The sequence below is a fragment of the Perca fluviatilis genome, chromosome 11 (assembly GCF_010015445.1).
Source record: "Perca fluviatilis chromosome 11, GENO_Pfluv_1.0, whole genome shotgun sequence".
NCBI lineage: Eukaryota > Metazoa > Chordata > Actinopteri > Perciformes > Percidae > Perca > Perca fluviatilis.
Genome location: NC_053122.1, coordinates 13555054 through 13569348, shown reverse-complemented (window position 1 = coordinate 13569348; position 14295 = coordinate 13555054). Strand labels below are relative to the sequence as shown.

Here is a 14295-nt window from a genome sequence, read left to right as displayed (position 1 = left end):
TTGTTTTGCTGGATTTTTTGCTGCTGTGTAAGGACTCCGCTTGCTCAGATGGGGTGTCATCATTTAAAGCAAACATTTTAAAGGTAATATTATTTTTCTCATCTTCAACAACTAGCATTTTTAAGCAATAAAACACACCCTTGCTCATTTTAAAACACTTAGGGGTTTTACCTCTACAGCCAAACGTTGTCTGCTATGGTTATTAGCTTACTGTATGGTAGCTAATGTTAGCTAGTGTTAGCAAACATTTAGATGTAATCGCTAGAGATATTGCTGTGTAACTGACATTCCTGAGGTAGTTGTCTGACTGTATGACTACTACTAATGTTACTTTTTCTACAGCATTTACTATTAGTAGCATTTTTCAGCATTTAAAGTAGTATTTAGGATAGCTGCTAGTTATAACTGTGCTTTTTAGTATTCACAGCTTGTCGACAATTGCAAGAATATTTTGTAAAACCTCAGCTTTTTTCTTATGTATTTTAAGGTATATCAGGATCACAACAAACCATATCACGTGGTATATCACAAATTGTCACTGTGTTATTTCATCCCAAATCTCCCATATAGAGGCTGACAATCTAGCATGTACTAATCCATGACCTTATTCCTATGTGCCGTAGTTAGAAACGTGGAGACTGAAATGAACATCTTGGCAGAAGCTGCCGGGTGTTTCCAATTACACATCAAAGAACAGAGGTCCTTTATCATGAATTTAAACAGTTGAAATTATATTAGCCAGGTAGTTAACCTCCTAATGGCCTTCCTATGCACGCCCCCCGACAACCCCTCTCACTCCTTGTGTGCTGCTCTGCTTTGGCACAAGATCAAAAAGCATATTACAATCCTGGGCATATGTTCTATGAAAACCAGTAGACCAGTCAATGTTATTATTCCAGCCTTTGAAGTTATGACCCCAGGTTGGTGTGTGCTATAGGCTATTCAATAAATCATGACTTTTAGGGGATTAGTGCCATTAATATGCAGGTTTGTGTCTTGAAGGGGCTGGAGTCTCTGGGATCAAAAGAGTGCCGACACGACCATTTCCCACTTCAGTCATCTAATTTGCTTTAGTTCAAGGTTGCTTGGCCAGACTTATAAAGCACGAACAGCACAGTTTATGAACTCAATCTTGTGCACAACCTTTGTCAGAAACTTGACAAAAGTCAATAAGCAGACCTGAGTCGACAGAACAGAAAGAAAGCATATCTTGGGACAAACTGAAACCATCTCCAGGCTGATGGATGGCTGGCTGAGTGAGTAATGGTTGTCTGACGATAAGCGTTTCAAGAAAAAGGTCAAAGCCCCACAGTATAGAGAGTGGAGCTCCGTCTGGCAGACTAGTTGTCCTTACACATTAGCACTCTGAATAATAGAGCACAGATGGGGGGAAAGATATGTGAATGAGTGTGTCGAGTTGGAATGGGTCTTAAGAAAGTGCATATGTTTGTTTATTTGTTTGTTTGCATGCATGTATATTTGAAAACAGACATTCATTTTTAAATCCTACATGTCCTCAGAGACTTGGCTTTTTACATGGGCTTTTCAGAATTTGGTTTAGGATTCTCAGTCAATTTTCACAGCCTCCAAAATACAAAATAAATGTAATTTAATGCCATAAAACTAAATTCTAAAAATCTAATGTTATATATTTTAAAAGAAGAATGACAATTTATCCACTAATCGATGAAGTCTTGCATGATGTTATTTTGGGAACTGTACGAAAATGATTACGGAATAAGGAAAGTCAGAAAAGGATGAACATAGTATTTGTTTTTTTGCCGAAGGGAGTGTAGTCATACTTTTTTGAGAGAGCAGGAAAGTGACTTTTAAAGTGTCTGGATTCATTTTTCATTTTAAGCTTCCCATTTAGATTAAATGTTAATATTAGCTATCAGATATTAATAATCCCGTGGAGGGTCTGTACCTGATGGTTTGTTACACAGAACCATCTGAGAAGCCTACATTGTAAACTGTTTGGAAAAGGGCAGGCACTTCCAAAAAAATACTTGGCAGGTGATTGAATAAACCATCTGTCTATCAAACTTGTTCTTTGCTCTTCTTTCAATGAAGAAATACTCTCCAGTTCTGATATAACTGATGCTACGGTAGCATCTATGCTAACTTCTATAGGAGCCGCCATTGTTGTTTTGAACAACCACCTCTCTGTGTCATCACAATATTCTGATTGGTTCGCGACATGGTGGCTCGGACCCAAGAAGCCTGACAAGATGGCTTTTACATGTGATTCTGTGATCCTGTGATATACTGAGAATCCAGCTGCCGTGCAAGTTAAGGAGGGTATTGCGTTGGAAAACAAATGAAATACAACATTCAACCCCTCTCCCCACTCCAATACTTTTCCTACAATCCCTTATCTGTTTCTATTGTGAAATTAATCAGGACAATGTTGTCATAGGATTGATTTCCCTCTAAAACCTCCTCTACTCTGACACATAATACTTGTGTCCATACACTGCCTGGAATCTACACTCCCCACCTTTAACAGGCACACAGCCGTCACAGCCAGAGAGATCAACAGGCTGCTAGAGGCAAGCATGAGGTGGACAGTGGGGCTACTGGGCTACATATGGTGCACAGACTGTGGATATACAAGTAGCAAGAATGTGCAAGTGTACTCCAAACTTTGCCCTTGATACAGAAACAACCATTACATCAAGGAATATGAAGAAGAAAGATACAGAGGGAGGAGTGGGAGAAAGACAAGGAGAAAGCCATGGGAAATAAAGTGAGAAATCAGCTGTGTCAGTGCATCTGGAAGCAGTTCTCACTTGTTTTGAACCTTTCTTTTCCGCTTTTTAAGTCGCCCACAGGCATCCCATTAATGCTGTGCTCTGAAGCAAGTTATAATGTTTTGGGCTAGATTTGTAAAAACCAAGTTTTATATGGCTTTGGATCATAGGCCACCATCACAAACATGAAATGGTCAGCAACAATTTAAATCCTCATAACCAACATCAGGGCAAATGGTTATTTGTAATGTTCATTAAACAGTATGCCAAAGCAAACAATATGTTACACAATTATACAGAATATGATATCATTGATTTCAATGTGATTTTCTTCAACTGTCATGTCATTTCTTCCTGAAATGCAGAATATACAATATTCCTTGTGGTACAATACTGTCCCCTACAGGATACAAAGAGAATAGAACTTTTCTGGTGGAGTGAAAATGTATTATGACTGCATATGTACAACAAGCTAACAATGACTTCTTTCATATACTTTAGTTTATTATTTTGCTATATGACAATACAACTTGGTCATAAACATGACATTATTGTTGGGTTTAAATAAAATTAGTTAAGATATAATTCCATACATGGATGCAGACGGAGTGTCAATTATCAGCGATTGTACTACAGTGGTTACAGAGCAAACATTTGCCTTTTTTAACACTATTATCATCATCAAATGATTTTAAATGCACAATCATCTCAAAGTTGTACACACTTATTACGTAGGACTATAACTTGTATTAAATTTAATTAAATGTAGTAAATTTGAATGAGACTGTCTAATAAAGTGTGTAAATGGCAGCATGTTAGCTGTGACTAAAAATAAGACTACAAACTGTCTTGAGTTCAAAATTCCCCATAACATTTTGGGATGTGACTAGAAAAACCCAATACTGCATACTTAAAGAGTTTAGGCTTTTGGTATCAGGGTAATGATATATTTATGTATAATTAATCATCTAGTGTATTCAGTTATCAAATATTAAATGTGATAATTCGGCACTTAAGTGTTGCAGCAAAAGTGAAATGACATATCATCTTATGAAAGGCATCTTTGAGGCAAATAGTTGTGAAGTTAACGGATGATGATAAGAGTATGATGACAAATATAAGAGATAGTTTATGTTGAGCAGCAGCAGCCTCGCAATGTTTACAGCTTTGGGTTACACTTGAAATGGTGAACTACAGCCGAAATTCAAAAAGACTGCTGATTGTGATAGACTAACACTATTTATTTAGATAAATGATGCTCAGCTGCACAAGTTCCATATAAGTTCCACAATGCTGTCATTATATTGTCAAAGGGACAACAAACATCCAATGCACCTCTATTGTATGAGAGTGTAATGTTCTTGGCAAAACTGTGTATTTAAAGACTGTGAATGTAAGTTTGCCATGTGTAAAACAATGTATTATATAATAATTACTTGGTTTTTGGTCCATGCTGCAATGATAACTGACTGTCAGAGAGACGTCCACAAAGTGAATGAGTGAAACTGGTAAAAAGGTGTATAAAGAAGAGGAGGAAGGAGGAAGGATGAGTGGATACAGAGACTGTCAAGTTGGTTAAATAAGGCCTGTAGGAAGAAGGAGATGTTTTAGTGCAGGATCTCGATGAGGAGGCGTTTGAAGTCTCCACCACACTCTGAATCCAGAGCGTCTTTCAGGGTAACGTCGTATTTCTCCAGGTACATGTCCTTCACTGTCTCCAGGTCAAACTGTGGGGTTAACAACATAACACTGCTGTCACCACAAAATCCCTTTTCATTGGTTAGTGTTGTCTTTGAATTGAACATGTTCATTGTCTTACATTACTTTTTGAAAACATTTTAAGGCTAGGTTTTGGTCATTTGGAATCTGGAAATAAATTCATTAAACATCATGACTACTGTGCAGTTACACACGCAGACTTGCCTCAGAGCGGCCTACAATGATGCGAATGAGCGTGTCTTCATCAGTGCCCACTCCCTTCATGGCGGCATTAAGGCGTCGGGCAAAATACAGCTGCGGGTTCTTTGCACACCTGACTATAAACACAAACACACACACACACACACACACACACACACACACACACACACACACACACACACACACACACACACACACACACACACACACACATACACAAAGGCAGCAAGTGTTATTATAAGAACGGATATTTGATTTGATATTTCATGGCTTGTGAACAATCCGATTGCCTACCCAGAGTAATGTAGCAGTCCTTCAGAGTTCCTGTTGCTTCAGAGTCAATGGTGTCCAAAATGTCTGTTCCTGAAAGCTGCAAGACAATGAGTTAACATGAGAACTTAGAATATCAACAATGATTAGAAGCCAGTAGGAAATCATCTTCTTTTTTTTGAAGGGCTGAATGCCGTCCTTACCGACTCATAGATCTTAAAGGTGGCCTGAAGCTGCAGGTAGTTTCTGTGTGTCAGGATGAAGTTGAAGGTGGACTCATCGGTGCCAAATCTGCCTTCTCCTGCCTGACAGGCAAAAAAAAGAGGAAATAATACCCCAGCAGTAGTGAGTATTAAGAATATGTTCTGTTTTATTACAACCTGTGTCTTATTTTTTCAAGATAGTTGTGCTAGCAGCTCTATGAGGCTGTAGCTAAATGCTAACATCAACATGCTAACATGCTCACAATGAAAATGCTAACGTGCTGTTGCTTAGCATGTATAATGTTTACCATGGTCACCATCTTCAGATGTTAACATGCTAACATTAGCTAATTGGCACTACAAGTTAGTTGCAGCTGATGATGGGAATGTCATTAGTTAAGCAGGTATTTGGTCATAAACCAAAGTAGAAAACAAATTACATTTTGACGTGATAATGGCGCTAGATGAAAAGCCACCGGGTCACCAAAGTCAGTAGGATTCATCCTCTGGGGACCATGAATGCCAGGACCGAATTTCATGGCAATCCATCCAGTAGTTGCTGAAATTGATCAGTTTGAACAAAAGTGGTGGACCAACCGATGCTACAGGAGTGGCTAAAAGAACTGACTCAGGGTCATTTTTATTTGCGAGAATATCAGCAGAAGTTGTATGTGAAGAACCTGCTGATATTCTGGCAGACTTTGCCACATTACTGTCTGCACACATTTATATTTGTACAGTGTTAGTGTGAAACTTTAAATATAAGGTTTCACAGCTTAGTTGCGAATTTCCACAAAGATCCCATAATCCTGTACTGTAATACAAGCCACAGTGGAGCATTACCACAAAAAAATCAAGCTTTGATCTAATAAAATCTGCACTTGTGAGATTTGCCAGTCACCCCGGGCTCACATGCTTTAACATCTAAATCTAGGATCACATTACTTTGCAAACACTGGTGATATTTAAAGAGCAAACTATGAATAAGGTCTTTAATTTGAAAGAATTATGCGACATCTGGGAACGTACCTCAAACAAAGATATGGCATCCTGTTCGGCTAAACCTTCATCCACTTCATAGCCCTCGTCTCTGCTCGCCTGGCGAGAAAGAGGGATTTTGGAGAAGAGGGGGGGATACAGAGATACGGAGGGAAGAAAAGGGGAAGATAGGTTTATGAGGATGGATAAGGGAGGCAATGCATGTAGAGAGAATGAGGGAAAATATTTTGTGAGTGGAGGAAAGGTCAACAAGATGAATTATGAAAATAATCTCTGGCATTTAATGGTATAACAATCATTTGCTACACATCAGATGATAGATAGATAGATAGATAGATAGATAGATAGATAGATAGATAGATAGATAGATAGATAGATACATAGATAGATAGATAGATAGATAGATAGATAGATAGATAGATAGATAGATAGATAGATAGATAGATAGATAGATAGATGTCACTGTAGAACATGAGTCACACTGTGTTTGTCTTTTCTTTCTGGGGGAAGGAAGAGAGAGGGGAAGCAGAAATAGGTGGGAGTGTTGAAAAAGCTGGCATAGATGCCAAAGCATGCCAATGATGTGATGAGTGACAAATGTCTCAGTGGGCGAATTACAGAGTGGAGAATCATTCTGCGAGCCATTATCAAAGGAAGAAAAGTACTATTCTCCTTTGCTTTATGGCTTCCATCCAGATACAAGACTTTGACTCGTTCTTCTTTGTGTACTGTAACTCCCCTTGAAACTATCAATGTTATAAACCCAGATTTAGTTGTAAATAAACTTTTTAGTGGTCACTAGTTATTCTTTCATGTTTTGTTAAAAACCATATTCATTACTAAATCACATCAGTTGTTTGTAATACTTAGCTTACGTATGCAGTGCACAGATCATATTAAGCAGGGATAACTAAGGATGTTAAAGGTCCATTGTGTAACGTGTTTAGTTGTTCATTATCAAAATCTGTGTTGCCCGTTCACAAACTTGTCCTTTTTCATGAATATTTACCACCACCATCAATTCCAACTTCCAATTTTACATTTGCATTCGCATGAACTGGGGTAGACCAGGGGTAGACGCTCCATATTCATGCGCCATCTTAAAAAACGTTAGCCAGTAAGGGACATACAGGACATACTGCTCCGCCTTTCGTGTTTTCGCTGTCACATGATAAACTCACAGGTGCTGCTAATGCTGCTAATGGGTATCGTAGCTTCCCGGCCCCAGCAAGTTTGAAGAAGGAATCAGGAACAGGAGTCTTCTTCTTCGCCCAGAAAAAGAAAAAGGATCTTGAAAAGAGCAAGAGACCTGCTTTTTGAAGCGTGAAGGCTACCATAGCTGTAATACGTACTTTGAACTGCGTGGTGCGAGAGAGTTGATTGCGATGTATGATCTCAACGCTAGATGGGAGAAATTCCTACACATTGGACCTTTATGTTTCTGTATGGGAGAGGCGAGGTCTTTGGAACTGTTCTGCGCTGAAGTGATGCAAAGGCTCATGGGAAAAAAATTATGTTCTGAACGGATTCTGTCCTAGTTAAAATTTGTTTTAATAATGTTCTGTTAATGTTTTGGGTGTGAATTTATGTTATCTGTGTTTTAGTTTTGTATGGTTGATTTAGTGTTCATGTTTATCTACATTTATTGTTGCACCATGAACGAGACCCGGGTGGGACTGATGGGGTCTGGGCAGTGAGGCAAAGTATGGTCACTCAGATCCATGCAGAGCACATTGGAGATTACAATCTATGTATTGTCATCCTTTCTGTTTTACTGGAACTAATGATTGGAATACATTGTTCTTAGAATTATACTGCTATGAAGAAAAAAGAGCTTTCTTTCTATAGTTTTAATAAGTATGGCCTAATGTTTGGTATTTATTATATTTCAACAAAAGTAAATTATGTTTTCTAATGATTTTTAGTAATGACTACTAATGTAAACTTGATTTTTTACTGCATCAACTTACCAGTCAGTGTTTATACAACTTGACCTGTTAAGTTTCACCTTTTGTAAAAACGTAAATGGTTTAAGGCGGGTTTCCACACAAATTTCTAGTAAAGTCAACTAATTCAGCTCAACAGTGTAGAAGCATTGTTCATTGTTGAATAAAGCTAAAATAATGAGACTTTACCTGCAGCAGTGACATCAGCAGGTTCCTCACGTCTCCACTGGTGTCATCCTCAATGTCTGCCTCTAATTCACGCTCATGCACTGTAAGGAAAGAGGCAAAAATAGTCACCAATTAGATATTCTTTACAACATCAATACATATACAATATCTGTATTCAAATCCTAACAGGACAGTGCAATAAAATATTTTCCAAAAAGTGACAAGCATAAAATCAGACTGTATTTGAGGCCAGCGAGGGAGGAAAACATGGCTCATTACACCATGATTCACTCCTAAAAACTGAAACACCCATGGCATTATGACAAATATAAAACTTGCTATGTATCTGTTTCACATGCTGGTTAAATGATCACACTTTCCTGTAGCTAAATGCTAACATCAGCATGCTAACATGCTCACAATGAAAATGCTAACATGCTGTTGCTTAGCATTTATAATGTTTACCATGGTCACCATCTTAACATGTTAGCATGCTAACATTAGCTAATTGGCACTACAAGTTAGGTGCAGCTGATGATGGGAATGTCATTAGTTAAGCAGGTATTTGGTCATAAACCAAAGTGGAAAACAAATTACATTTTGACGTGATAATGGCACTAGATGAAAAGCCACCGGGTCACCAAAGTCAGTAGGATTCATCCTCTGGGGACCATGAATGCCAGGACCGAATTTCATGGCAATCCATCCAGTAGTTGCTGAAATTGGTCAGTCTGGACAAAAGTGGTGGACCAACCGATGCTACAGTAGAGTGGCTAAAAGAACTGACTCAGGGTCATTTTTATATGCGAGAATATCAGCAGAAGTTGTATGTGAAGAACCTGCTGATATTCTGGCAGACTTTGCCACATTACTGTCTGCACACATTTATATTTGTACAGTGTTAGTGTGAAACTTTAAATATAAGGTTTCACAACTTAGTTGTGAATTTCCACAAATATCCCATAATCCTGTGAATTCCCACAAATATAAATATAAAACATATACAATATCTGTATTCAAATCCTAACAGGACAATGCAATAAAATATTTTCCAATAAGTGACAAGCATAAAATCAGACTGTATTTGAGGCCAGCGAGGGAGGAAAACATGGCTCATTACACCATGATTCACTCCTAAAAACTGAAACACCCATGGCATTTTGACAAATATAAAACTTGCTATGTATCTGTTCCACGTGCTGGTTAAATGATCACACTTTCCTGAATGAGAGGAACACCAGATTGGTAGCTGTTTATGCATGACTCAGCATAGAAGAAAACTCACCCTGGGCATAAGTCTGCTTGTAGCTCAAGATGTCCTGTTGGAAGTTAAAGAAAGATGAGATTCAGTCAGCTTACATTAAAGCTGCTCTTATCCATAGATTATATTTTAAATGGATCAAGTAGCTATGTGTAAAATGAAAGGGGTCGCTCAAAGTGACAAACCCACAGGGAATCCTCCCCAAAACTCTACAGTTCAGCTCTGTGGAATGTTTTAGCGACATTAGCCCACAAGAGTATTGTTTTTATTCACCCTCACTTTCATAATTTTTCGACCAAATTAAAGCAGGTTTATCATCTGTCAACAGAAAAAGTACATTTTTTACAGTGTGGTATTAGTGCTTTTACTGAAGTAAAGGATCTGAATACTTCTTCCACCACTGATAGATAGATAGATAGATAGATAGATAGATAGATATAGATAGATAGATAGATAGATAGATAGATAGATAGATAGATAGATAGATAGATAGATAGATAGATAGATAGATAGATAGATAGATAGATAGATAGACTTTATTAATCCCAACTGGGAAATGACTGTTACAGCAGCAGGTATAAGACACACAACATCCACACAGAATAAAAAAAAAAAAAAAAAAAAAAAAAAAAAAAAAACACCCAAAAAAAAAAAAAAAAAAAAAAAAAAAACCCCAAAAAAAAAAAAAAAAAAAAAAAAAAAAAAAAAAAAAAAAAAAAAATCCTTTTTTTTTTTAAAAAAAAAAAATCAAAACAATAAAATAACTGAAAGAAGCAACGTCAATCAGAGAGGGAGGACCAAGCCAAGGTATAGAGAGAGAGAGAGAGAGAGAGAGAGAGAGAGAGAGAGAGAGAGAGAGAGAGAGAGAGAGAGAGAGAGCAGCTTCCCATCAGTGTACATATTACAAACTAACCTTTGTCTTGTGTACCATGCTCTGAGCATTAAAAGTGTGACAATACTGTAAGAGATGTTTGTCTCATTCCTCATTGACAGAGTGGGATTACAAAATTGCCATGACAGACATCTTCACTGCTTTTCCTTTTGGGTAACCACGTTGGTGTGGCTTATATCTGATACAAGCGTAACACAACTTGCTTTGTTGCTTTATTGCAACACATTCTCACTCTCAACTCGTCACGTTTTAACGTTCTGGGTACCCCTTTGGCATCATTTTACAACGCGCAGGATATGGTTAGATAAGGCAACAGAACCACTTGGTTAGGTTTAGGAAAAGATACTGGTTTGGGTTAAAATAAGTATGCTTGTTACGTAACTTACTTATGTGTTGTTAAGTAGTTAAGTATGTAGTGTAAGTTAAAATAAGTCAATGTTGACTTTTGGTTTCACGCAGGACACACACAGCAGCCTCCCGGGTGAAAGTCCAGTGTTTGTTTGTTTGTTTGTTTGTTTGTTGTTGACACTATCCATCCACCCCACTTCCTCCATAGTCTTCATACTTAATCATCTCACAGTGCCGCGGTCAAGCAGTTGAAAGGGTTGTGTCCATGGATGTATTACATTTATAGTTGTGTCTAGATGGTAACAGTAGAATTGTGAAAACTGTCCGGCGACCTATCCTAACCATAACCATTGATTGGTTACCATCTAGACACGTCTACCCGGGCGAAACTGGTCGTGTCGAGATGGTAACTCTAGATTTGTGAAAATTGATGAAAAAAGGGGGTGAACTAAAGGGTGCCCTGTTTGTCGGTATCAGACGCTGGGGGTCGCTGGTTGTTGACCACTTGCTGCAGAGCATCAGGACTAAAATCCATTTTTGAACAACTTGTTAACATTAATAAATGAGTTAATAACGATAATAAAGCCATTTGGTAGAACCTACTATAAACTTCTTATAAAGAATTCCTTATTAGAATGTTGTAGGCAAAATGGAGCCCATGTCATGAGCAGTTTGTTCATCAATCAACAAATCAACTGGCAGTGAGGCCGGACTCCACAGTAAATAAAGGATGGAACCGACAATCCTACTAAGTTTATTATAGTTAACCTGCAGTTAATAAAAGAGTGAAAATAGAAACATATAGTATCAAAGAATAGCATCACATATTGACAGACCTCATTGGTGGCTGTGCACAGGATCTCTACCAGCACGGCTTCGTCCGTGCCTGCCCCCTTCATGGCCTTCCTCAGCTCCTTGGCGAAGTAAACATGTGGAGGCTCCAACATGGCAATGGTGGCCTTCTCAAAACTACCTGTCAGCTCCTTTTTTAGGACCTCCTCTAACTCCTGATAAAACAGAGTTATTAACTGCACATACTGTAAGTGTGTGAGTATATGCAAGAAAGAGAGGGTCAGTTTAGGCAGGTACTTACATCATCATACTTCTCAAAGTAGGCCTGCTTGATCTCTACACGCTGAGCTGCAGAGCGGTTGGCCAGGATCTGAATAATGGCCTCTTCATCTGTGCCTGGAGAATATACAGCAGTTTACACACAAGGGTGGACATCAGGATCCTTCAAATACAGTAATAGTGATTCATCATCAGAGCAATATTTCATTATTACTAGACTCCTAAAAGCAGTTTTATGATTGAACGCAGTTTTGGAGTCTTGTCACTCAACCTGGACATGCCTTTTATTAAAATGGCTGCCAGGCGGACATGTTTCTGTTAAGAATTGGGCAAAATATCAGTTTTTATTTAAGTTACTTTAAATTTTATATTCACAATACATTACCCTCATGTAATATCATAGTGCATAACTGACTCATGTTGAGCTCATTTGAAACAAATAAATTATGTCATAATCATGCTAATTGTGACATTTTATTTACTGTAATTTGATGTTCCTTTGAATATTCAGTCTTATAGCTGCAATGGCAATTGTGAATAAACCGAACAGATCAAATAAGGAGGAACTATTGCTCATATATACTGATAACACAAAACTACTGGTATTTAGAATCTGAACAGGTGCCATTAAGGCATTAAGATTGCCTGAACATGTTCTGCATGGTGTCTGGTATCAGTCTGCACAGTTGTATCCTCAATTAACTTAAAAAATATGTTTTATTTGTTCATTTTCTGATTTAGGAAAGATATAGATATAATTGATTCCATATAATTTGGTGATAATGGATGCCTAAATCACACACAAATAGAGAATCTAAATGATTAAATAAGAGGGATGAAAAACAACACATTACAACATCATACTGTTCACTTACCTAAACCTTTACATGCTTTTCTGATAGCCTTTATATCAGCTGTGACATCAAAGTCCTCACATGGGACTATGGTGGGCTAGAATTAAAAGGTGGCGGAATAATTTAAAACATATACATTCAATTGATAAAATGTAACTAAATATGTAAAAACTATAAAATTATCATCTCAACACATACTTTTAGGGTCATGTCATATTACTGATATAATGTACATTCAGCAGCATGCAAAATCGTAGACAGTAATACAGAATAAAACTGATGTAACATTTATAATTATATTTATTAAAAACTTCTAGTAGCCTATGAAGCTAATGGTCTCCACCCAAACATATGACAGAGTGAGGTTGTGAATGATATATTATATTACAGTACATCCAAGCAGGAAAAGGGTGCAGCCTGTGTGTGATTGCTGAGTCATGGGGCAGCAGCAGCAGCACTCGCCTCTCCTCTCCTCGCCCACCCCCCGTTTAATACAATGCGGCCTTATTGATCAGCGTTTCTGAGAAATTCCTCGTCTCTGCTGCTGCGTCCTCGGCCTGGCAGTGTACTCCATTTGCTCATCTTATACGCAAGTTCTGCTTCTCACCACTGACTGTTTACAGACAAAAAGTCTTAGAACATTATAAACCTATTGTATTTTTCTGAACGCTGCCTGTGCTACCCAGTGCCAATTTAGTGAACTTGTTCCTGATTTATAATTATGGCTTTTATTTTTTGACATGAAATCGTATTGCATCCCTGAAAACTCGACCTTTCAGCGCTGTAAAAAAGTCTCTGATCAGTGAATTCACCGATTCTACTGCTGTGATTAAGAGCTTCTGTAAGTTATGATACAGTATAGGCCTATAGCAAATCTAGTTTTCTTACCTGGACGTTGCCCATGTTATTCCAGACCGCTTTTTCCAGTTAGATAGTAACAAATCAAATCTGCGTGTTGTGATGCTGTGCTGTGTTGTGACGTTGTGCTGTGCTGCGTTGTGCTGCTCTGTAGTTGATGTGATGCGTGTCAAGTCGGGTCGGTTGTTCCTAAAAGGACGCAGCCCTGTCCGGTGCTGCAGGGATGACGTCACTGCCGCTTATTAATTTAGTAGGGTGGAGTTGAGTGGGGGTGATGGTAGAAAAAACAATAACATCATAAGGTTAACATCAACTAGTTGTTAGACTTGTTCTAATGAATTATTTCTTGTTTCTTGTACTCATGCAACCTTTACTCGAGTACTGTACTTAACTAGGTATTCTTACTATACTTGATCAATTCCACTACACTACTATTTTTTTCAGATAGCCTATTGTCTAAAAATCTAAAGTTTGCATACAAAATTAGCATATTATAAAATATGATGCTTTGTTATCGATTACATTTTACAACAGAAACCTAAGGAAGTCCTGCATTCCAAATTTTACTTAATTATGCAGCAGAATAAAACATGTTATCTTATAGAGTTAATATTAATGATGCGTAAACATTTAAGAAACATTTTAATGTTGTAGCTGGTCAAAGTAGAGCAAACTTTAAAAACTTTAACAACATTTGATGGGTAGTTAAATCTGTAACAATGTATTGCATTTTATAAAATGATCTTACGTTT

The 14295-nt window shown here is 37.7% G+C and overlaps 1 protein-coding gene across 1 annotated transcript; it reads right to left on the bottom strand.

The window, feature by feature from the left end:
- Nucleotides 1–2881: 2881 nt before the first annotated feature.
- Nucleotides 2882–13764, bottom strand: anxa13l (annexin A13, like). The gene is made up of 11 exons (XM_039815732.1): nt 13574–13764; nt 12707–12782; nt 11854–11948; nt 11597–11767; nt 9545–9578; nt 8281–8360; nt 6176–6244; nt 5147–5248; nt 4968–5043; nt 4677–4789; nt 2882–4480 (listed from the first exon to the last, which is right to left on the bottom strand). The coding sequence occupies exons 1-11, from the start codon at nt 13586–13588 to the stop codon at nt 4361–4363; spliced, it is 951 nt and encodes a 316-aa protein (XP_039671666.1). The 5' UTR covers nt 13589–13764; the 3' UTR covers nt 2882–4360.
- Between the last annotated feature and the right edge of the window lie 531 nt (nt 13765–14295).